At 43.2% G+C, this 23013-nt stretch overlaps 1 protein-coding gene across 3 annotated transcripts in view; it reads right to left on the bottom strand.

Annotated features, from left to right (window-relative positions):
* Positions 1-23013, bottom strand: part of ascc3 (activating signal cointegrator 1 complex subunit 3) — a 193878-nt gene that overhangs the window by 40022 nt on the left and 130843 nt on the right. For all 3 annotated transcript variants that reach the window (XM_041987327.1, XM_041987328.1, XM_041987330.1), the window contains exons 15-22: positions 12100-12291; positions 9817-10041; positions 8964-9083; positions 7733-7897; positions 7289-7375; positions 7043-7219; positions 2759-2984; positions 1603-1757 (exon numbers count right to left, since the gene is read on the bottom strand). In XM_041987327.1, coding sequence (XP_041843261.1) covers positions 1603-1757; positions 2759-2984; positions 7043-7219; positions 7289-7375; positions 7733-7897; positions 8964-9083; positions 9817-10041; positions 12100-12291 — 1347 coding nt within the window. The remainder of the gene's footprint in view (positions 1-1602; positions 1758-2758; positions 2985-7042; positions 7220-7288; positions 7376-7732; positions 7898-8963; positions 9084-9816; positions 10042-12099; positions 12292-23013) is intronic.

Raw genomic sequence — 23013 nt, 5'->3', positions numbered from 1 at the left:
GCTACCGGGAGTTAAGGGTTAACATCTCGTTCCAGGTGTGGCGTCAGGTCTGTAGATGTAACTATAAACATGTGTGGTATCCACAGAAAGTCCAGAATCTCAGCTCCCAGCTCAGTAAAACCATTTCTATCACCAACAAACACAGTTAAGACAACAAATTATTTAAAGAGCAGCTACACAAAGTCCGAAAAATATGTAAACACAAATTATGTCTCCCCGTGTCCACCCCACGTCATGAACACGAACAAACGGCTCCTCTACTGAAAGTTCACATCTCACAGATTCCACAGCTGGATGTTTCATGTCGCTACGACCAAGATTCACCGAACCAGAGGTAGAAGAAGACCCGATTTATGCTTTATGTTTGTAAAAGTCAGAAAGCATGTCTTACCTTTGCTGTCTTGCATAAATTAAAACCGCATTTATTAAAAAAAATAATAATAAAAAAGTTTCCCGTCCAAAAATTACGATGTTCTGTCCATCTGCATGTATTTTGACAAAGAGAAACGTCGGTTCTTTTTTTCTTCTTCCTGTTCCAGACAGAAAACATCTCTTTATTCTAATAAATCTGCTCTCTCCTGATCACGTCAGACGCACCGCTGCAGCAGGAAAGGGAGACATGGACGCCATGTTTCTGTTATCAAAGCCAGCGGCCAGCAAAAAAAAAAAAATTAACGCCGTTAATTAAGTGTTGCATTAACGCGCGATTAACGTGTTAACGTGCCCAGTACTAATATATATATATATATATATATATATATATATATATGTATATATGCATTGTACAAGGTTCAGTCCGGTCATCGACATCTGTCTCTGCTTCTTGTTTTGTATGGCTTCATCATGCGGTACTTTATGGTGAATGTGATTGTAGAGATTTGTGGTGTTGCCTTGTGAAGCTGCTACCAGGGCAAATCACACTTTACTATGTAACTCACACGTTTGTCATCATCTGGCTTAAATCCAAAATTCTTCCACACTGCTGCCGAATGCGAACCTTTTCGGTTAAGACTTCGGTTTGGGTGAGGGGGTGACCCTCGCCACTACCACTTGGGTTTTCGTCGCTATGCATTTAAGCCTCCTTACTGCAAACTTTCCTCCACTTTCACTCGCTCACTTTTCTTTCCAAACACTCGACTGCAGGCAGCGTCCGCCACTGAATCACGTGCTGTAATGGCGCTTTACTATTAGTTGAGGGAGGAGGCAGCGGCAGTGCTGCGTTTGGGGACGCTTGAAAAAATTTGTGAGGAAATTGTTTGTGATGCAGCTCGAGATATAAAATGCTTTAGAATCGCTGTGTGTAAAAATGAGATCACGTGTATGTGTGAATCTAGATCACGATTTTTTAACTATTTATTGTGCAGGCCTTTTTGGTAACATGCTGACCCAACACCTTAGACTCCATCAGGCCATGGAACAGATTTCTGGGTCTCCCCCCTCAAAGTGTTACCTCTGTGACCTGACCTCAGAAAAAGTGAGAAAAAATGGATTGGATTGTTCATGTTATGTAACTTTTATATGAAAAGTGAAGAACAGAAGGAAAAAGAGAAGGTTTGAGTCCATTTCAGCATCGGCAGAAACAGATGGAGTAACATGACTGACCTGGTCATTCCAGCGAAAGTCAGGCGTGACGATGAGACGGACACGTAAGACGGTGCGTGTGATTGGCTGGATTCCAGCCTCCATTGTGATGGAGGGAATCTGGTGGACACACTGTTTGACCGTTAAGCCAACGTTGACATGGTGCAGCATATGACCTGGAAACAGGAAGCGTAGCATTAACTAACATGTTTGTAGTTAGTAAGCGTGATGCAGACAGATGACTGTAAGGAAAGGACATGTCAATCTATTTAACGTGTTCTAGCTAAATAAAAACTGGAAGTAGAACTGACCGTGATGAGTATGATTGGGCTCTTTTGAAGAGCTTAAAGGGGAGATATTATGTAAAAATCACTTTTCTAAGTGCTTAGAAGTGTCTCACAAACAGACCAAATCTCTTCTATAAAAAAAACCCTGCGACGCAATTAGGGTGTACCTGACTTTGAAATTTAGCTTTAAGAATGGAAGACGTAAATTCTCCTCAGTCATGATGCCCAACGTGGGAAATAAACTCCCCCCGGTCTTTAACCCCACCCATTTACTGATTTCTTCGGTGCCCCCCGTCTTCAGCCAAAAAAAAACAAACAAAATAAAAAACGTCTTCAACCGGCAGAAAGCAGGAGGAACCATGAACACTGCACACTTAAATGTTCTGTGGCTGGCAGAATCGGACGAACTGCCTGGATCAACGTCATCTTTAAGAACAACACTCTAGAAAAAGTCAGCAAATACCTGTTGGTCTGTGGCAATCACTTCAAACTGGACTGTTTTACCAACCTGGACCAATTTAAGTTGGACTCTTCAGAAAATTACTCCAAAAAGAGGCTGAGCTCCAGAGGCTGCAGACCAACTTCAGACCAGGAGAACATAACGATTTGAGAAACTATTCAAATATTTATATATTGAACATGTTGAATACCTAATGCTGACAGCTAACAATGATGCTAGTGCTCTTTCAGCTACGTTATCCAATGGTCCAATGATAGCTTGAATCTAAACAGTCTTCTTCATCATCCTCTTCACATTTAGGAATCATCAGACGAAGACCACACCTTACACATAACAAGTTATTTATGTTGTGGTGTAATCACCACTGTTATAATATGTCACATTTAAAATATAAAGGTGCCAGTGATGTGCTGTGTAGTGTTGTCTTTACCAATCTCATCCTTCCTCATCTCCTTCAGTTTGTCTACTGTGAGCTTCTTCTCCTCCAAGCGGTTCAGAACGACATGGCTTAGGATGGGGAACTGGCGGAGAGGGTGGGCAAAGGGCCACAGACGCTTGTCGATCACCTTGCAGAGAGTGAGCAGTCTGTAGGTCATGGCCGGCCACCGCTTCCTCAGAGCAATCTCAAACAGAGCCCTGACAATCCGAGCAGCGTTCTGTGGAATAACATCAGGAGAAACATGAACTAAGTCAACGGCAAACTCAGAACCACACAAGACGGCTGCCAGGATCCATGATAAAACTTGAGGAGGAGGAAGGACCCAATACAGGACTGTGAGCCCAGGACTAAGAACGCAGGACTAAGAATGCAGGACTATGAACCCAGGACTAAGAACGCAGGACTAAGAACGCAGGACTAAGAATGCAGGACTATGAACCCAGGACTAAGAACGCAGGACTAAGAATGCAGGACTATGAACCCAGGACTAAGAACGCAGGACTAAGAATGCAGGACTATGAACCCAGGACTGTGAACCCAGGACTAAGAACGCAGGACTATGAACCCAGGACTAAGAATGCAGGACTATGAACCCAGGACTAAGAACGCAGGACTAAGAATGCAGGACTATGAACCCAGGACTATGAACCCAGGACTAAGAACGCAGGACTAAGAATGCAGGACTATGAACCCAGGACTATGAACCCAGGACTAAGAATGCAGGACTATGAACCCAGGACTAACAACGCAGGCCTAAGAATGCAGGACAATGAACCCAGGACTAAGAACGCAGGACTAAGAATGCAGGAAATCTGGCTTTCGTGAACAGCAATCAAAGCTGCTTTGATGTTTGGAGAACTAAACTAAACAAAATCAGAAAACATGACAGATTGATGAACTATGACAAAAAAAACAATCTGAATGAGTCAGGGAACCACGGTCCCTTTTGGGTGAAAACTTATGGGGGGTCTGGGTTCTCCACAGGGCCACGAGAACAAGAGTGGAGCACCTGCAGTGTCTGAGGCAGGATCAGTCACAGCGGCCTGGTGGTCAAGGAGGGGAGGCAGACTTACTTGGGCCCCTAGTGGACTTGAAAACAAGGTGTCAAATGCAGCATCACACCCAGGGACAGGACCACAAATAAGATTTAGTAAGGGAGGAGCAGGGACTGGGGTTTGAAAGCATATGGACCCTTCACTGCAGGTACAGAAAGAACCACAGGGGCTGCTGGGACGATAGCTGCAGCCAGAGTCTGGATGATGAGATGCACCATGCCTGGAGTGCTTCCATCTGGAGTGGCTCTATGTCAGGACTGGCTAAGCCAACACTGTTTAGCAGAAGACTGGCAGGCTGGAGATAACAGAGCAGGTGCTTGGAAGACTTTGAACGATGATAACTTTTAAGTTATTGGCTTATTGGGGCGTGTACAAAATGTAGGACTTGGATGTCCTTCCCAGGAGAGAAAACACACTTCACTTGATTTTTGAAACCAAAGATAACAGCAACCAATCTGTCTAATGCTGGGCTTACATCAGAAGACTTTAAAAGATTTGCAAAAGACTCTAGAAAACTACCAGCTCACACTAGCTCACATCTAAAGACAAATGTTTAGCGTTTTATGTCTCAGATTTGACAAAGACCACAAATCACTGTTTACAAGACTACAACTAGATTCTTTTATAATTTTTTGAGACAGGTGATATCAAACAGGGCTGATCTGCACACAGCAAAGCACACAAGGGGAGAGTTTCCCTCCAGGATCAATAAGGAATTACACATCGTGTGGCTTTGCATCTCCACCAGGTGTTACACCGACTCATCAGAATCTGGAGGGATGAATGAGTTTCTATTCTTCTCTCATTTGTTGGATCATTATACTGTAAGATATAAATAATCCACAGCAGACGTTTACTTCTAATAACCATCCGCTCCTCTTTGTGGACGGTCCACAGGGTACCTGTTCCTGCTTTTGTCAGAGCTCATCTACTGGTTGGTGATTGTGTTACATTACTGCAACATGCGATAATATCAAACACGTTTGCAATCGTCGAATACCAAAGACTAGGGAAAGACTGACATGAGACAGCGCAGATTACCACCTTAAACCTAACGATGGAGATGACGGGAGCGCTGCGACTCCAGTATGACTCCTAGATTTAATAAAGACTTCCGTTTTTAGTCTGAGACCGTGAAAATTGTTTGGTGTAAGCCCAGCATTGGATGGAGTTGACCAATAAAATTAAGGCACCACCAACACACAATGGCTAAATCAGTTGCTTGACAGAAAGCAAGAAGGCTGAAGATGACTGTTTAAACCAGGGCTACTCAATTCGGTCCTACGAGGGCCACAATCCAGCAGGTTTTGCATGTATCCCTGCACCAACACACCTGAGTGAAATTAGGTGGCTCTAACAGCCAATCAGGTTCTACACAATGACTCATTAATTTGACTCAGGTGTGTTGGTGCAGGGATACATGGAAAACCTGCTGGATTGTGGCCCTCGTAGGACCGAATTGAGTAGCCCTGGTTTAAACGTTCTGCTTTATTGTGCAAACTTCATGGAGACTAACGTCGTGTCTTCATCAGAGTCACAAGTGGTCACAAGACTTCATCCACCTTAAAACACACCTGGAGAGGTTAGTCACTGTAACATGACGTTAATGTTAGCGTCTATGTTAGCAACTAGCTTAGAGCCATAGCGGTGTACTAAAATAATGTTAACTCCATCATACCAGCCCTGAACAACGTTAAACTGGGACCAGTAAACCATCAGACCGGATAACGTTAAACAGGGACCAGTAAACCTTTAGACTGGATAACGTTAAAGTGGGACCAGTAAACCATCAGACTGGATAAGGTCAAATTGGGACCAGTAAACCATTAAACCATATAACGTTAAACTGGGACCAGTAAACTATCAGACTTTATAACGTTAAACTGGGACCAGTAAACTATCAGACTTTATAACGTTAAACTGAGACCAGTAAACTATCAGACTTGATTATATTAAACTAGGACCAGTAAACCATCACACTGGATAACGTTAAACTGGGACCAGTAAATTATCAGACTTGATAACATTAAATTGGGACCAGTAAACCATCACACTGGATAACGTTAAACTGGGACCAGTAAACCATCAGACTGGATAACGTTAAACTGGGACCAGTAAACCATCAGACTGGATAACGTTAAACTGGGACCAGTAAACCATCAGACTTTATAACGTTAAACTGGGACCAGTAAACCATCACACTGGATAACGTTAAACTGGGACCAGTAAACCATCAGACTGGATAACGTTAAACTGGGACCAGTAAACCATCAGACTTTATAACGTTAAACTGGGACCAGTAAACCATCAGACTGGATAACATTAAACTGGGACCAGTAAACCATCAGAATGGATAAGGTTAAACTGGGACCAGTAAACCATCAGACTGGATAACGTTAAACTGGGACCAGTAAACCATCAGACTGGATAACGTTAAACTGGGACCAGTAAACCATCAGAATGGATAACGTTAAACTGGGACCAGTAAACCATCAGAGTGGATAACGTTAAACTGGGACCAGTAAACCATCAGAGTGGATAACGAAGACTGTGTGACATCTGGCACAGAAACAGCTGGCGTTCATTTAAAGAAGGAAAAAGGTCTGATTATGAGTTCATGACATAATAATTTAGTCTAATCCTGCAGAATGACCTCTTACTGGAATCTGTCTCCTTGTCATGAAGAGCTGTGAAGTCAGAAATGACCACTAGACAAGTTTATGTTTGTCTTCCAACATGCTGCGGGTTATGGGGTCTCTACACAGGTCTGAACCACAAAGTCTTCAAACTAAAAACAAACCATCTCCAGAACTTAGAGGCTCTAAATGAAAGTCAAGCAGCAGGACATGATGGATCTTTTCTGGAGGAAACAAGAAGCTGCAGACAAGCGGAGAACATCATCTGGATTATCTCAGTAATTCAGAAAAACCAAACGGATGATTTCCTTCTGCAGGTTGGGACATGCTGCAGGAGACAACAGATCTGAGGAGCCATAAAACCAGCATCCAGTCTTTTAGATGTGGACACGTCAGGCTCTGCTACCCTCTTTCTGGATCTGCTTCATGAGCTCTTATGTGGGAAGCTCTCAGGAAGATCTTCTGCAGACATGTTGTGTAACGTGGCAGTTGTCATGCGGTGCTGAACGTCACTGAACATCTTACAGATTAGACCAGAGAAACTGTCCAAGATGAGGTTTATTAAAGGTGTATTTTCTGCTCACCTGTGCCACATAGGACAGGTCTGAGATGAGGGAGAAGCTGTCCACCTCTCCTCGGCCAATGTAGGTCTGCAGTAAGATGTTAACCTTGCCGTAGCTGTTCTCCACGCCGCCTGCAGCTGGAAGCTCGCAGTAGTTACACAACATCTGATCCAGCTCCTCCAGCTCCTCCTCTCGGACCTGCCAACACACATCCCGTCATCTACCGCTCACACAGCTTGATACTGGGAGGAGATCTGATGAACTCACCTTAAGCTGCTCAAACTCCTCAGCCTTGGACACGATGCTCAAGATGTCTCCTTCTGTTCTCTGGGAGTTAAACAGTTCGTTGAACGTCTTCACACATGGAGGAGACAGAAATGGACCTTTCATTTCCCTTCCATGTTTAAACTTTATTACTTTCACTCAGAGTTACAGTGCAAACATCTAAATCTGAGACATGATGAACCCTTTAACCACCAGGGTGTTCAGGAACAGGACAAACATGGCTGCTACTTTTCCACAGTCGTCTAAACATCACCTCAGACACATTTCTAACTACATCCTCCACGAACTCTTGATCTACACTCCCACTGGGCTGAATGAAAAGCAGCTTGCTGGTCTGTGATGTGTCTGGTGATGAACATGCTGCAGGACTAACGGATATGTCAGAATGTTGCTGTTGTATTGTAGGTGAAGCAGAAGTCAGTGAACCTCTATGGTGTTGTATCTGATGTAGAAGTGGCTGGCGGTCCGGCCCAGGTCTGTGGAGGCGAAGTAGCCGGTTCGCTCTTCGAAGCGGATCATTCTGGCCTTATCCAGCTTCCTGCCCGACTCCACCACCAGGTCCTTCCTGTACAGCTCCAAACCTGGATCCATCTGAAACAAATACACAACATTCTCCATGTCCATCAGGCTAAAGACAGAAACCGTCTTTAAACACCACCAAAGAACTCCACACACCTTCAGCTCCCCTTTACAGATTTATGAAGGTCTTAGTTGATCTTTAATTCTTAAAACTCCAAGACGTTTTATTCTATTTTTGTTCTGCCTGTTTATTTATATTAACCAACCCCAGTCAGCATCAAACATGATGATTCCAGCCTCGGTTGTCAGAGGCTGAAATGATGTAAAATGAATGTATGAATAGATATAGCAGCATAAAGGCCGACCAGAAGAAGAAAGCAGAATTTATTACTAACAGAACTTTGTAGAAATAACACACAGATCAACAGTGACCAAACCTTTTCTCATCTTAACATCATCTCAACCACGTCCAGCTCAGCTGCTTTGTGGCGCCACCGTGCATCAGAAACGTCTTCTTGGCTTTATTCCAGCCATAGAGGAGCATTATTTTTCTTCTTTTCACACACACACAGAACTTTCTGCTCACTGGTTGATCTTTGGCTGCTCCTGATTGGACGTTACCGTCAATCTAAGCTCTCTGATTGGTGGAAAGTCTGACAGGAAGTGGCTTCATCATCATGTCCAGGTCTAAATAGAGGTCTCTTATCAACATAGTAGTGATAGTGATGTTTTTATGATGAAATGTGATAAATAATGCTGTTATCATGGATCATTGTGGATTTACCAGATAGAGTCTCTGAATAAAACTACATTTAGTGGCTGGATAGTAAACATCCTGGATGGGATAGAAATGCCTGGAAAACCTCAGTAGATCATCTAAAGGGTAGCTATCCATCATAATTCACCCCACAGAGCTACACACCACCACTCCTGAGATACTGATGATGATATTAGTGATTGAGCTCAGGGGGTGAAGGAGAACTGGAGTTTTAAGAGTTAAAGACTCTGTAAGTAACAGCAGCAATGCAAGGTGACCGTCCAGTGTGTCCCAGTAGGGTGTCAGAGGTTAGATTTGTCATTTTCAGAGTCACTTGATACTTTAGAAAACATCCTGACAGGATCCAGATAGAATAATAACCTGATAGGCCTTGTGGTTGATGCCGTATACCAGCGGGTTGGCCCTCATGCGAACATACAGGTAAGTGTAACTGAGCCACTTCACAGCTTCTTCCACGCTGGTGATGGTTCCCAGAGCAATCTGCAGGACAGGACAAACAAGAGTATCACTGCAACAGTGTCTTCTACCACTGGTGTCTGCTGCCATCTGCTGGACGTTCCTGGACAGTGCAGCTACCACCTAATTATCCTACAAGTACTGAAGTCAGTAAACTCTCATTAGGTTGGTCCAACAGCAGTTAAACAGCTGATGTTTGATTATAACTTTTTCCCAGAACTTTAAGTATAATAAAAGTATAATACAATTTTAAAGTAAAATTCTATAAATCTTACTAGATATAGTAATAACAAAGAAGAAGAAGGCAGTTGCTCAGTCATTCAGGCCATGATTATCCTCAGATCGAGAGCGACCTGGACATGAAAACGTTCCATCTTTATCAGAAAGTCTTCTTCAGTTCTAACCAGGTGGTGGGCAGTCAGAGGAACATTCACACGTTAAGAGTCATTAGGTCACATGGTGTCTCTGACTCACCTGATCTATCTGTTGGTTGTCCAGATCATTATTACCTGTGATCTGTTCACCTGTCTGACCAAAACTAATTCCTCAAAGCTGCATCATAGCTTCTGCCTCAACGAGTCCTACAGCATAAATTTTCCTGGAACTGAATCAAAACCACTGAAAAAGACTCAGATGGAGGTGAAACGTCTTTAAGAACCAAGAAGTACAGATGACTTTTTTTCAGCTCTTACAGAGAGGGAGAAGAGGAACGTGAAGCAGAGCAAAAAGCAGATGAAAAAGAAGAAGAGTAACTGACCTCTGCATTGAGGTTGTCAGCCAGGCTGCTCAGGAACTGACTCTCGATGGGATTCTGCTGAGTCAGCAGGGTCAGGTAATGACTCAGCTTGTCGTGGGTGGTGATGATGGTGCCCTCACCGTACTTGTCAAACTGGGGGCGACCAGCGCGGCCGAAGATCTGCATGACGTCCAGGATTCCCAGATCCACGAAGGTGCCGCGCTTCGCATCGTAGATCTGTGTTCCCTGTAGAAGACACGGTGGTGAGTCGCAGCTGCCGGAGGGACTGAAGACTGATGTCACGGCGTCATGAGGGAGAAACAGCTGGTCTAAATGTAATCAAACCGACAGATTTACTGTGAATCTGGCTGGATGTATGAAAACCTGACAGCTGGAAACAGGGATCTGTGTGACTGAGTGGGTTTTTATCAGGTTTGTAGCTCAGCACTGATTTATGAAGCTGAGTTTACTTACAGCTGAAACAAGAAGACTGCATCAGAACAGAACAATGATTCAGGTCAGGTTTACCTGTTAAACTTTAACAACTCCTCATCTCATTTAAGTTCACTTGGTTTAAATGACTAATAAAAAAATAATAACATCAAATAGTGAGGATACAGAGAGGAACGTTCTAGGACCTCCTTCTTCCACCTAATATGTAATATTCCCAAAATGAGGAACAGAATGACGAGTTCTCATGTATCAGCCGTTATTATGTACAGATCTGTGTATTTTGTGTGTGAGAACATTTTCATGTTGTTCTTTAATACCAGAAGAGCTCCGACCGCGTCTAACAGAATCTAGTGGTAGAACATGGAAACTATTATTTCTGCAGGTGTCACGTAGATCTCAGCACCAGCTTCTTTATCCGGTCGAAATAATAATCTCTAATTATTCATATTTTAGACCAAAATAAAGACGTGTAGCTTCACGGGTTCTTACCTGTGTGACACGTGTGACAGGTAAGAACCGATCATCACTGATCTGCTGTTATCAGTTAATGTTTCATCAGACGATCAGCTGATCTGATGGACGACATCATTTGTGATCAGCTGCAGAAAGAGATCCTGCTAGAGTTCAGCAGTGATCTGGGATCTGTGCCGCAGCGTTTTATTAACTAGTATTCCGGTGGATATCAGTGGTTTGACATTCCCTGTCCATCACTGAGTCTTTTCTCTGGACCAAAAGACAGTTATTTCTCCTGAACAACATCAGATCAAATCAATGTCACACTGATGTTGGGAATGTGTGTGTCAGCAACGTCAAATCAAGTCTTCTTTATCTCTACAAAACATGTAAAACCATCCAAGGTTAACCAAAGAGCTTCCCAGGATAAAACACAACATCCAGGAGGAAGTCCTGCTGGTTTCTGTCCTCCAGCTGCAGAGACGTCTCGGTGCTGCAACACTGCAATCAGACGATTTAATCATTTCTCTCATGATCCCGAATCATTTCCTGCTCGTATCATCAGTTTATTTCTTCCTTTCACTTTTTTATGCAGCATTAATTAATTATTAATATTCATCTCCTGAATTTAAACCTTTGCAAGCAAGCTTGAAATGTAATTTTTGAGAGGCCCGGACTGGCCCATGGAAGAAACGGGACAATTCCCAGTGGCCTGGACCCCAAAATGGCCTGCGTGTCACAATAAAAAAATAAATTAAAAATGACAGTTTCCAGTCATCTCACTCGACGCAGCAACCCACTGAGCCCGTCATTCAGGGTCAGCAGCAGTCTGGAAAATAAAATCCCATTCTTGGGATGTGGACTGGAACATCCAAAGGGGCGGCATGGCTTAGTGTCAGGGTCATGGTTAGCGCCTTGCATGGCAGCTTCCACCATCAGTGTGTGAATGTGTGTGTGAAGGGGTGAATGTGACGTACATGTAAAGCACTTTGGATAAAAGCGTTTTATAAGTACAGACAATACATTTTTTTGGGACAGGAAGAGCTAGATGTAGCAGCCGAGTCGGTAGCAGTTCGCCTGCTTTGTTTGTCTTTTAGCTACAAAAGCACGTCGCTGACGTGCAGGTCATGTGACGAAAACTGAGAATGGTCTGTACTTGCATGTGAGCATACAGTATGTGTGCAATATACCTGACTTTTTATCCCAGTCCAGCTCTGTTTGGATGTGTAAACCAATACTAACTGGTTCAGATACAATTTTCTGAATATTAAAACAGAAGATATCTGTCAAATCCTCAGCATCTTTCAAATATTATTAAAGTAAGCCTGAAATCTTTCTTACTATAAATATACACAGACAAGATGAAAATCCCAGAGGAAGCAAACAACCGATAAGGACCTTGATGATGACTGCATGGGCCGGCAGGTTCACTCCCCAGGCCAAGGTGGCGGTGCAGACCAGGACCTTCAGGTAGCCTTTGGAGAACATGCTCTCCATCAGGCTGCGGTCAGACCGCAGCATCCCAGCGTGGTGGATCCCAAAGCCTTCTGGAAACATCTCCTTCATCTGCTTGTTTCTGGAGCGCTGGATCTGAGACAGGAGGTCAGAGAAGGTCGTTTAGAAGAAAAACAAACACTTTCTCTTACATGTTGATTCAGGATTTTTATCAGACTGAATCACAACAACGAATAAACAAATTTACATGACCAGAAAAACAGGAGCATGAATTTAGTTAAACTGACATAAAAGGCATTGACGCCATTATTTCTGTACATTTAAAATCACTTTTAGATCTGGAAAAGTTACTCTGATCATCATGTGAAATACTGGATTTTTCACTTCCAGACACGGGAGATTAAAAGTTGTCGTGAACTGGAAGTTTTTTTGTTTTTCTTTAAGTCAAAAGTTTCAAACAAAAAAAGTGAACATTTAATACACAAAATCAAAGCTTTCAAAGTTGGAAATGACTTTAGGATGAAGTTAAATGCTTATCTTGTCCAAAAAGCTTTAGTCAATATTAACTTAAATATTGACACTTTCACAGCCTTTCATCAGAATATTTAAGTACATTATAATACAGACACACACACACACACACATATATATATGTATATATATATATATACATATATATATACACACACACACGTTGGGGGCCATATATATATAGCCTTTGTAATTAATCTCAATTAATAGCATTTTAATTGCATAATAATATTTGCCTCAAGAAGTAACTTTTTTGTTTTTTTTATTTAAATGGATTTTAGTGGACAGTTGAATAAAATAATAGACACAGACATTAATTTTGTAAACTCAAGCTCTAGTAACGTCTGGAAAAATGCATTTAATTGGTTATCAGTTCCAAACAGTAGGAAAGAGAAATGAACAGACCTAAAAGTGTCATTTTAAGTCCTTTAACTAGCAGCTCCAGCTGTTCTCTGATTAAGTGTCTTCAACATGTCACAGAACCTTTAATGTTTTAATGCTTTTCTTCACACTCTTCATTAATAGGCGTTAATATCTGACGGCAAAGGCGGATTTATACTCGCGCGGCATCTGTGTCACCGCCAGTCTGAGCCTGCATCCAAATATATATATATATATATATATATATATATATATATACAGAACTCCTCCCTGAGCCGCCACCTTACCGTGGTGGAGAAGTTTGCACATCCTGAAGATCCTAGTGGCTATGTTGTTAGGGGCTTTACGACCCTGGTAGGGTCACCCATGGCAAACAGGTCTCTAGAGGAGGGACCAGACAAAGCACGGCTCAAAACACCCCTATGATGAGTCAAATCAGTGGATCCACGTTTCCCTTGCTCAGACATGGGTCACCGGGCCCCCCCTCTAGAGCCAGCCCTGGAGGTGGGGCACAGAGGTGAGTGCCTGGTGCCCGGGCCTTTGCCCATGGGGCCCAGTCAGGCTTAGCCCGAAAGCGTCACATGGGACCCCATCCCGTGGGCTCACCACATGCAGGAGGGGCCATAGGGGTCAGGTGCATTGTGAGCTGTGCAGCAGTCAAAGGCGGGGACCCTGGTGGTCTGATCCTCGGCTGCAGAAGCTAGCTCTATGGACGTGGAACATCACCTCTCTGGGGGGGAAGGAGCCTGAGCTGGTGCATGAGGTTGAGCGGTTCTGGCTAGATATAGTTGGACTCACCTCAATGCATGGCTTGAGCTCTGGAACCACTGTCCTCGAGAAGGGCTAGACCCTCTTCCATTCTGGAGTTGCTCCCGGTGAGAGGCGCCGAGCAGGAGTGGGCATGCTCATTACCCCCCGACTTGGCGCCTGTACGTTGAGGTTTACCCCGGTGGACGAGAAGGTAACCTCCCTCCGCCTTCAGGTGGGGGGACGGGTGCTGACTGTTTGTGCTTATGCAGCAAACAGTAGTTCAGAGTACCCACCCTTTTTGGAGTCCTTGGGAGGGGTGCTGGAGAGCACTACTTCTGGGACTCCCTCATTCTGCTGGAGGACTTCAGTGTTCACGTGGGCAATGAAAGTGAGACCTGGAGGGGTGTGATAAGGAGGAACGGCCCCCCTGATCTGAATTCCAGTGGTGTTTTGTTATTGGACTTAGGTGCTCGTTATGGATTGTCCATAATGAACACCATGTTCAGGCATAAGAATGCCCACATGTGCACTTGGCACCAGGACACTCTAGGCCGTCTTGGCTGACATGCCTCTGCAGCATCGTATGGACATCGAGGACAGTTTCCCTGGACTAGCAGACTGGGGTAGTTTTCAAAAAGGGGTACCCGCTAAGGCGTGTTCCAACTACAGGGGGATCACACTCCTCAACCTCCCTGGTAAGGTCTATTCAGGGGTCCTGGAGAGGAGGGTCATTCGGGTATTCGAACCTCAGATTGAGAAGGAGCAGTGTGGTTTTCGTCCTGGTTGGAACAGTGGACCAGCTGTACACCCTCTTCAGGGTCTTGGAGGAGGTTTGCTCAACCAGTCTACATGTGTTTTGTGGACTTGGAGAAGACGTTCAACCATGTCCCCTAGGGGTTCCTGTGGGGGTGCTCCAGGAGTATGGAGTGCCAGACCCATTTGTACAAGCCTCAGGATTGGGTCTTTGCTCTTTGCGGATGATGTGGTTCTGTTGGCTTCGTCAGGCCGTGATCTTCAGATCTCACTGGAGCAATTCGCAGCCAAGTGTGAAGCAGCTGGGATGAGAATCAGCACCTCCAAGTCCGAGACCATGGTCCTCAGCTGGAAAAGGGTGGAGTGCTTTCTCCGGGTCGGGAATGAGATCCTGCCCCAAGTGGAGGAGTTCATGTATCTCGGGGTCTTGATCACGAGTGAAGGAAGGATGGAGCGGAAGATCGACAGGCGGATCAGTGCATGCAGTGATGAGGACTCTGCATCGGTCTGTCGTGGTGAAGAAGGAGCTGAGCCAAAATGCCTCGGGATCCTCCCTGACGAGCTGGTGAATGTGGCCGGGGGGATGGATGGATAAATATCTTAAAAACATTTGTTATATAAATGTGTAATTGGGGCAAAATATAGTTCATATATATTCACATACTTTTCTCCAGAAATTTTAGGTTGTTCATAGTTAAATGTGAATGTCTTGATAATGTACATATACACTTTTTTTATTATTAACTTTTTATTATTGTTTTTTATCAAATCATCAACATTCTGCCTTTACTTCACATTTGAGGGAAAGTGGTTGGCGGACGAGGAGTTCAAAAGTTAGGAAATTTATTCTGAACAAAGTCCCAGAATTAAGTGAGTGGGTTTGTGTGGGTACAAACCAAATGTCTTCAATAAATGTCAAAACTGGTAAATGCATGATCAATATAAAGATCCAGACTACATTATTTGCCCTTGTCATGCCACGTTTGATAAAATAGAGAGAGGGGGAGCCCGTCTAATTTCTTTGTTCTCCATATGAAAAGTCACTAAAAAATGGGGGGAAAAGGGAAGAATTTGAAATAATAAGTAAAGACAGTTTTAAGCCAAGCTGAAGCTGAAGCTGTTTCAGCAGACTGGAGGAGATCCATCCTCCTGACCCATCTGCTCAGAAGATATAGAGCATCTGCAACGAAAAGACCAGAAACACACCCACCCAGCCAGAGATTGAGACCAGGACTTTGACTGACAGCAGTCATGACCTGGCCCGGCTGGAGGGCAGTCCTCATCTCAGAGCTTTATCTCTCCCTCTCTGGGCATCTAAATGGAGGTCAGGGCCCAGCAGTCCTCTGCTCTGTAAACAGACAGCCCATCACTGCCACGAACTGTCGGCTTCATACACACTGAGGCACAATACAGGATAAAAGCAGGAGGATGGAATAACAACCGGAGACAGAGGCTTGGACCGGGTCCTGAAGTTACTTTGCTATCACATCTAACGGTTTTACTGGAGACAACTCAAACTGCTGCTCTTCTTTTATCTGGGAGGATGAATTTTATGACACAACTTGATGATTTTCCTGACTACTCTCCTTCAAATGAAAACTGAAATGGTGCTTTATTATTTAGTATTGACCTTTAGGTTGTGTATTTCTTTTTGCTTTTTAACCACTATATTGTCAGTTAACAATCCCTAGTTCAGTTTCTTTGTGAAAGTCCCACACCATCATCTCGTAACACCAACAGCAACATTCATTACAGAGGCTGGAAAATACCTCCAAGACAGAAGGTCCTATTGTATGGTATTTTCCTGCCTCATGGAGTACCACAGGGATCTGTACTTGGACCAAAACTCTTCACCACATAAAGCCCACTTGATACAACATGCAGGTAAGTGGTAGAAATGACTTAGGGAAAATACGGCTGAATATCAAAGTTTGATGTAAAGGACTCAAACACTAAACAACTTCCTGCCGCGGTCCCGATGACCAAACACCAACATAAACCTAGACTACTCCAGTTTAAAAAAAAAAAAAAGCTATTTCTTTTACTCTAAACTTGTCATTCCTATTTCTACTGAGATGAAGCCAGATTATTATATTATTGAATTTCCCTTTGGGATTAATAAAGTATTTTTCATTTCATTTCATTTCATTTCATTTCATTCATTACTCTGATCAGTTAGAATACAAGTATCTTTAAAAGACATTTCTGCCTCCAAATCTAAAAAAAGACTGAATGTGACTGATTATAATGTGGCTTCTCTGAAGAATCTGAAATATGAAACATTTTGCTTTGTTACTTATATTTATACAGATTACATACATTATTAGATCTTACATGTATTGTTAAATTAGAAAAAAAAGAAGTGTTTCTCAATCCCATGAGGGAAATTATAAATTTCTCATCTTTTTTATAAACACAATTACTGTAATTTCTGACAATTAACTAATAAAGTCATTTATACAAATAAACAAGTAGAAAACACAAGTTAGCTACATATATATATATATATATATATATATATATATATCTATATATATATGTGTGTGTGTGTGTGTGTGTGTGGGGACAGAATACTGTTAGTGTCTAAAAACTCTTTGAGTTGCTCCTGATAAGCTTCCCAAGAACTTTTGCTAAAATACACAATTTCGAAAAAGGCCTATAGTTATTAGGACCTGAGGGGTCCCCTCATCTCGACAAAGGAATAACAAGGCAATGACATCATGAGAAAGTGTATGATTAAAAATTAACGTTACTGGTTCTGATATAAGGTCTGCTGCAAGCTTAATAAAATAAGGATCAAGCATTTCTGGACTGGCTGATCTATTAGGTTCTATAAGCTTTGAAGCTCTATGAACATCCTTCATATCTAAATAAATATTCCCGTATTTGTTCAGGTGAACGTGAGAGTCTGCTGAAGTCTGTTTTATATTAAGACAGGCATTGTTTTCCAGCGTCAGTTTTGATATGATGAACTTTTGTTGCAACTTGCAGACTGACTCATGGGGCTGCCTGCAGCACATTCAGCTCATCCTTCAGATGGTGAGACTCAGATCTGCACGGCTCTTTTCCAGATTCAGCCAAAGGTTGGCTAACCCATGAAGCAAGCCTCTGATGTTTCCTGCCGGTAGACTCATTATCCCCACAGACTAAACTACTGATGGAGGAGAGTGGCAGCACACTCTTCCTCTTTCAGCTCCACTCTTCATGCAGTGATTTATTCAGATTAGAATCCCACAACACGCAACAGAACAAAAAGCATCCGTGCTGCGCTGTCTAAAAGCATAAGCATGAAGAGCAGGACAAACCCTGGCCTGGTGGGACTCCTCCGGGCCAGGATGCACACACTGCTGGTGAGATGCATGCGAGCTGGGGAAGGTGGGTAATTGAAATGCTACAACAGAGGTTTTGCTTTGAGGTGTCACAGTGCGTTACAGCCACACTTCCAGCCTCTAATCTAAAGTGAGTCAGCGCTGATGTCTGCGGTGCCATGACTGGATTTGAGATGGCAGCGACCTAAGCTCCTGATCAGGTCCCATTAGGCGCTGGCGTTAGCCACAGAGCTGGCCTGGTCCACAGACAGCCGGCTGCCACATCCACTCACCGTCTATCACGGTGGTGACATCAGCCACCATCGGGGGCTAAAATAAATTATTCCACAACTTTGATCATCTCAAAGGTCACTAAACAGATCCTGATCCAGATCCTGGGAAGCGTCATGGAGAGGCTTTGTCAGGAAACGATGAAATGATGTGTGAACTATTCATTCAGAAGTTGAGCTGAGCTCCAGCAGCTTGTTGCTGATCTCATTTACTGGCCCTAGATAGTGCTAATGTTTGGTGCTCCAGAGGCTGGTTGTTAAAGCTGGATGGGCTGGAGAGGAGAAGGAGAGGGAGGAAGAGTTCCACATTTCCATTATCATCAGCTCAGCCTCAGATACACACAGCAAATTACTGTCAGCAGAGCAAAACTTCTGCATAATCACATTTCTACTACATAATTGGGTATTTCCAGCAGACTACAGATGTGCTGTTGTTCATCTGATTTGCATGGACTGCTACATTCTGCACATCTCACATGCAAACTGAAAACAAATAGCTCCCTGCTGTGGTCGTGTTCTTTGATTTCTGATAGTTTATAAGGAAATATTATTCAGGCTGATTATGCTAAACAACTAAATAAGAGGGAATTAAAAAAGGCACTCTTGGTTAAATAGTTTCAGTAATTCTTAAATCTTTTAAAACCTCCATAAATTATGTAAACAGATGAAAAAATAATGGAGCAAGAAAACCAGTATTTAACTGGCTGATGTAAATTAACAGCAGCAGACTGAAGCTGCTGAGGATGGATGTCTAGAAAATATTTAACACTCATATCTGATCGGCCAATCACATGGCAGCATTTTAACACATGTAGACAAGACGACTTAAGGCGGATTTATACTCGTGCTGCGTCTGCATGCGGTCCGTTACGGCGTAGCTGACGCTGGTGAATTTGCTCTTGCACTCGAGCGTAGGGGAACGCATCGTTTTAGTGTCGTGTTGCAGTTTCTCCTCCTAACCTGAAGGTGGCAGCGGGGGTGGTATCGGCCGGTAAACTCACCACGTTGGAGTTCTTTTGATGGCTCGCTTCAGTTCGCTATTTTCTGTTTTAAAACAACAAGGGTGTCCAGCATGGTTCAGTGTCTTTATTAGCTTGTGGAATTAAACGAATAAATAATTCGATCAGCCTCTCATCAACTTGATCCACTGAGTGCTGTTTTTAAAAATGGCGGTTACCACACAAATTCAGCGACAAGATCCAGAAATCTGGAAACTTGTAATCCCAAACTGACCAATCACAAGGGAGTACCTCTGCGTAGCCGTCTGCAGAGCAGGGGTGCACGTCAGATCTGGAAGAGGTACAGGTCGGGCCTCCGTGGCGCCTACTAGTGATGCGAAGTTCGACTCTTTTCACTAACCCAGGTCTTTTACTCTCGAACAGTAAAGTGAACGAATCTTGAACGAATCATGTCGTTCATTTTTACAGCAGGTGGCGTTGTAAAAAAGTCCGCGATTCTCAAGCTTTAAATACTGAAGGTAACAAAACTACTGGTAATGCCACAAGCAATTCAAACCATGTGAAAACGTAGGGAAGCAAATACACACCACAATAAAGTGATTTGTGTCCTACATCCTCCCTGCCATTGTTTAACAGCACAACAGTGACTCGGTAGCTATCACGTCACAAATGAACAAGAGACCGAGCCGAGAGCGAACGTACTGCTGAGCTTGATACAGCTTGAGCTGTGAACGAACGAAGGAAGCCCCGTTCAGAGACCGAGTTGCCTGTCAGGTGACAGAGAGAAGAATTAGAGAGACCAATCCGAGAGCGAACGTACTGCTCGCCAAACAGCCTGAATGATGAACGAGAACGAGAACGAGACCATGCAGCCTGAGCTGTCTGTCACAAATGCCTGAGCAGCCTGGCTGTCACGTGACAAAAGAACGAGGACCTGAGGACGGACCTGAGCGAGTCCTGAACGAATCATTTCTGTTTCCTGTCCTGACCTACTGACTGAGTTTATGCAGCTGCCTGCCATGAGGCGAGAGGAGGTACCGCATGAAAATGAACGAATCGCTCACTGAGAGGACCCATTACTCCCGAGTTATATAAAGGATTAGTTCATACTGAACGAATCGTTCGTGACTGACACATCACTAGCGCCTACGACACATATGTCAAACTGGTCCAGCAAAGGGCCGTGTGGCTGCAGGTTTTTGTTCCAACCAAGCAGCAGCACACCAGATTTGACTGATTCAATCAACTGATCTCAGTCTTCAGACAGCTGATTGGTCAAACTGTGTGCTCTTGGCTGGCTGGAACAAAAACCTGCAGCCACACGGCCCTTTGCTGGACCAGTTTGACATGCCTGGCCTACGATGTATGACACAGATGCCCCCCGAGTATAAATTCGCTGTTACTGAAGTTCAAACTGAGCATCAGAATGAGGAAAAAAGAAGATTTAAGAGACTCTGAATAGCAAAAAGTGTCAATCTAACCAATTCTTAAGCCTTATATTGAGACAAAAAGTCTTTTTGATCTTGTTTACATAACTCCAGTCCTCAGATCTTTACACGGGCTTCCTGCCTGTCAAAGAACTGACATCTAAATCCTGCTGTTAGTTTACAAAGACCGGAAGGGTTTAGGATCAAAATCCATTCAGGATCTTCTGGTTGGTTATGAACCAACCAGGTCCCTCAGGTCATCAGGGTCAGGTCTACTTTCTGTTCCCAGAGTCAGAACTAAACGTAGGGAGGCAGCGTTCAGCTTTTATGCTCCTCACATGTGGAACAAACTCCCAGAAAACTGCAGGTCTGCTGAGTTTCACATCAGGGTTAAAACGTTTCTATTTGTTTTTATCAAAACAACAGATAATTCCTCTCAATTCATTTTTATTTCTTGCATTTTATCTTATTTTATTTGAACTTTTTCTGTATTTATTCTCTTTAAAGTTTGCATGTAATGTACGTTTTAATGTTTCCTCTGCAGGAGGAAATATTTCACTAAATTAATCCTAAATTAAGTTATTTTATGTGTATATTTGGTAAATTATAACACTGAAACACTGTTTATGATAATATTTTGTCTTTAAAACCTAATTTTATCTGTAGAACCTGTTTGGAGACCTTCCAATGTCAGTTCACATCTAATGCAACAAGGAGCTGTCCTAACGTGAGAAGATTCACTATCATCCACTGAAATAACCTGCCTGTGCAGAAAGATAATTACACTTGGGAAGGTTTCCTGAAATAAGCAAACATCGAGGGTTTTAGATAAGAGAAATATCTTGAATTTTTAAGTCCTTTAAGTAAAACTCTCCAGTCACTGCTTCTTTCTTTGTTTCTTTCTCACCTTGAGAGAAAAAATCTTAAAACAAGATGATTATTTACTCCTTTAATCAAATCTTTATTGATTAATTATTGATTTCATGTAGCGTAAATGTCTTGATTCTTAGAAATAAAAAAATATCAGTTCTTGATTTAACAGGAATCACCTTGATTATACCTTAATCTTCTCTGGTTAAGTGTTTTTTTAAACTAATATTAAGATAAACTTGTGCAGAGTGCTTGTTGGTGCCAGGTCCGCTACCAGTACCGGGCTGATCTGAGTATTTCTACTGGGATTTTACACCAACATCATGAAAACACGGATCCATCCTGCCTTGGATCTGCGCTTCAGGCTGCTGCACTTTGTATACCCATAAATAACTCAAACAGCATTTTATGCTCTGATTTCTTAAAGTAACTAAAATAAATCTTTGCTTGACATTAAATGAATATAACCTCCACACAAACAGAACTAATTTATCATGTTCACGTTAAAAGAAGCAGATGACATACAACATAACACTCTTCTGAATCTATACATAAGGATATGAAAGGGCCTCATACTAGAATAAATACATGGGAGCAGCTCGGTTAAACGTGTAAAAACAGCCATAGAACCTCCGTCATGGATGCAGTTAAATGTGCTCATATGTGAGTGTGTTACGGATTCTGCTGATGCGTTTTTGTCCTTTTGAGTTAACAAAGAGAGTCAAGTGTTCTGGAAGCAGTAGGTGGCACGCGGCCCTGTTTTAATGCTGATGAGGAAGCAGAGAAAGAGGAGCATAGCGGTGCTGTGCAGAGCCACAATAACATGCAACACTGCTCCCCGAGGGTACCAGACTGCAGATGGGCTGCAGTACCAGACCAGTCAGACGGGACACAGAAGTACTTCACACTTCACACAGCTTTCTTCACACTCTCCCATCATTTCACAATCCCTCGCTCTGTTTAAGGCAGCGGTGTGTGCGTCGCTCAGCCTTTGAGGTGTGGCTCGCTGTTGTTGATCAGTGCACTCAGGAGTGAGTTTGGCAAGATGACAGATTGTCAGAGATCTGAAACAATGAGAGGACAGGCGGTGGACTAAATGTGTAAAAATAGCAGCAAATGAAAGAAAACAGAGACATTAATGAGGCCTGTCTGCTGCTGCTGTGGAGTCCCTGGAGGCTTCGCACTCAGAGGCATCAGAGATGCTGCGGCGGTGCAGCCCGTCAAACAAAATGACATGAAAGCTGCTGGTCTGAAGGCCGGAGAGACGGACGCTTTATACTGAACAATGCAGCTGCACCTGATAAAATAAAAATTATAAATAAAATCCCATTTTAACAGATTTATCTCCACATATTGAGCCCTCCATAAAAACCTGGACTGGTCTGGAAAACAGTTGGTGCAGTGGACTCCTAGGACCACAAGGGGTCTCTTATCCTCCACAGAAAATCTGCCTGCTTCATGTTGGAGGGACGGATACTTAAAATGTAAAAAAAGATGGAGGATGTGGGGTTAAGAGGAGTGGAGGAGAGAGAGAGAGAGAAATGAAAGTCAAGTAGGCCTGAGAGAGCTTTATGCTGAGCTTCCCTGA

This window comes from Melanotaenia boesemani, chromosome 6 (assembly GCF_017639745.1).
Source record: "Melanotaenia boesemani isolate fMelBoe1 chromosome 6, fMelBoe1.pri, whole genome shotgun sequence".
NCBI lineage: Eukaryota > Metazoa > Chordata > Actinopteri > Atheriniformes > Melanotaeniidae > Melanotaenia > Melanotaenia boesemani.
This window is presented reverse-complemented; position numbering and strand designations above follow the sequence as displayed.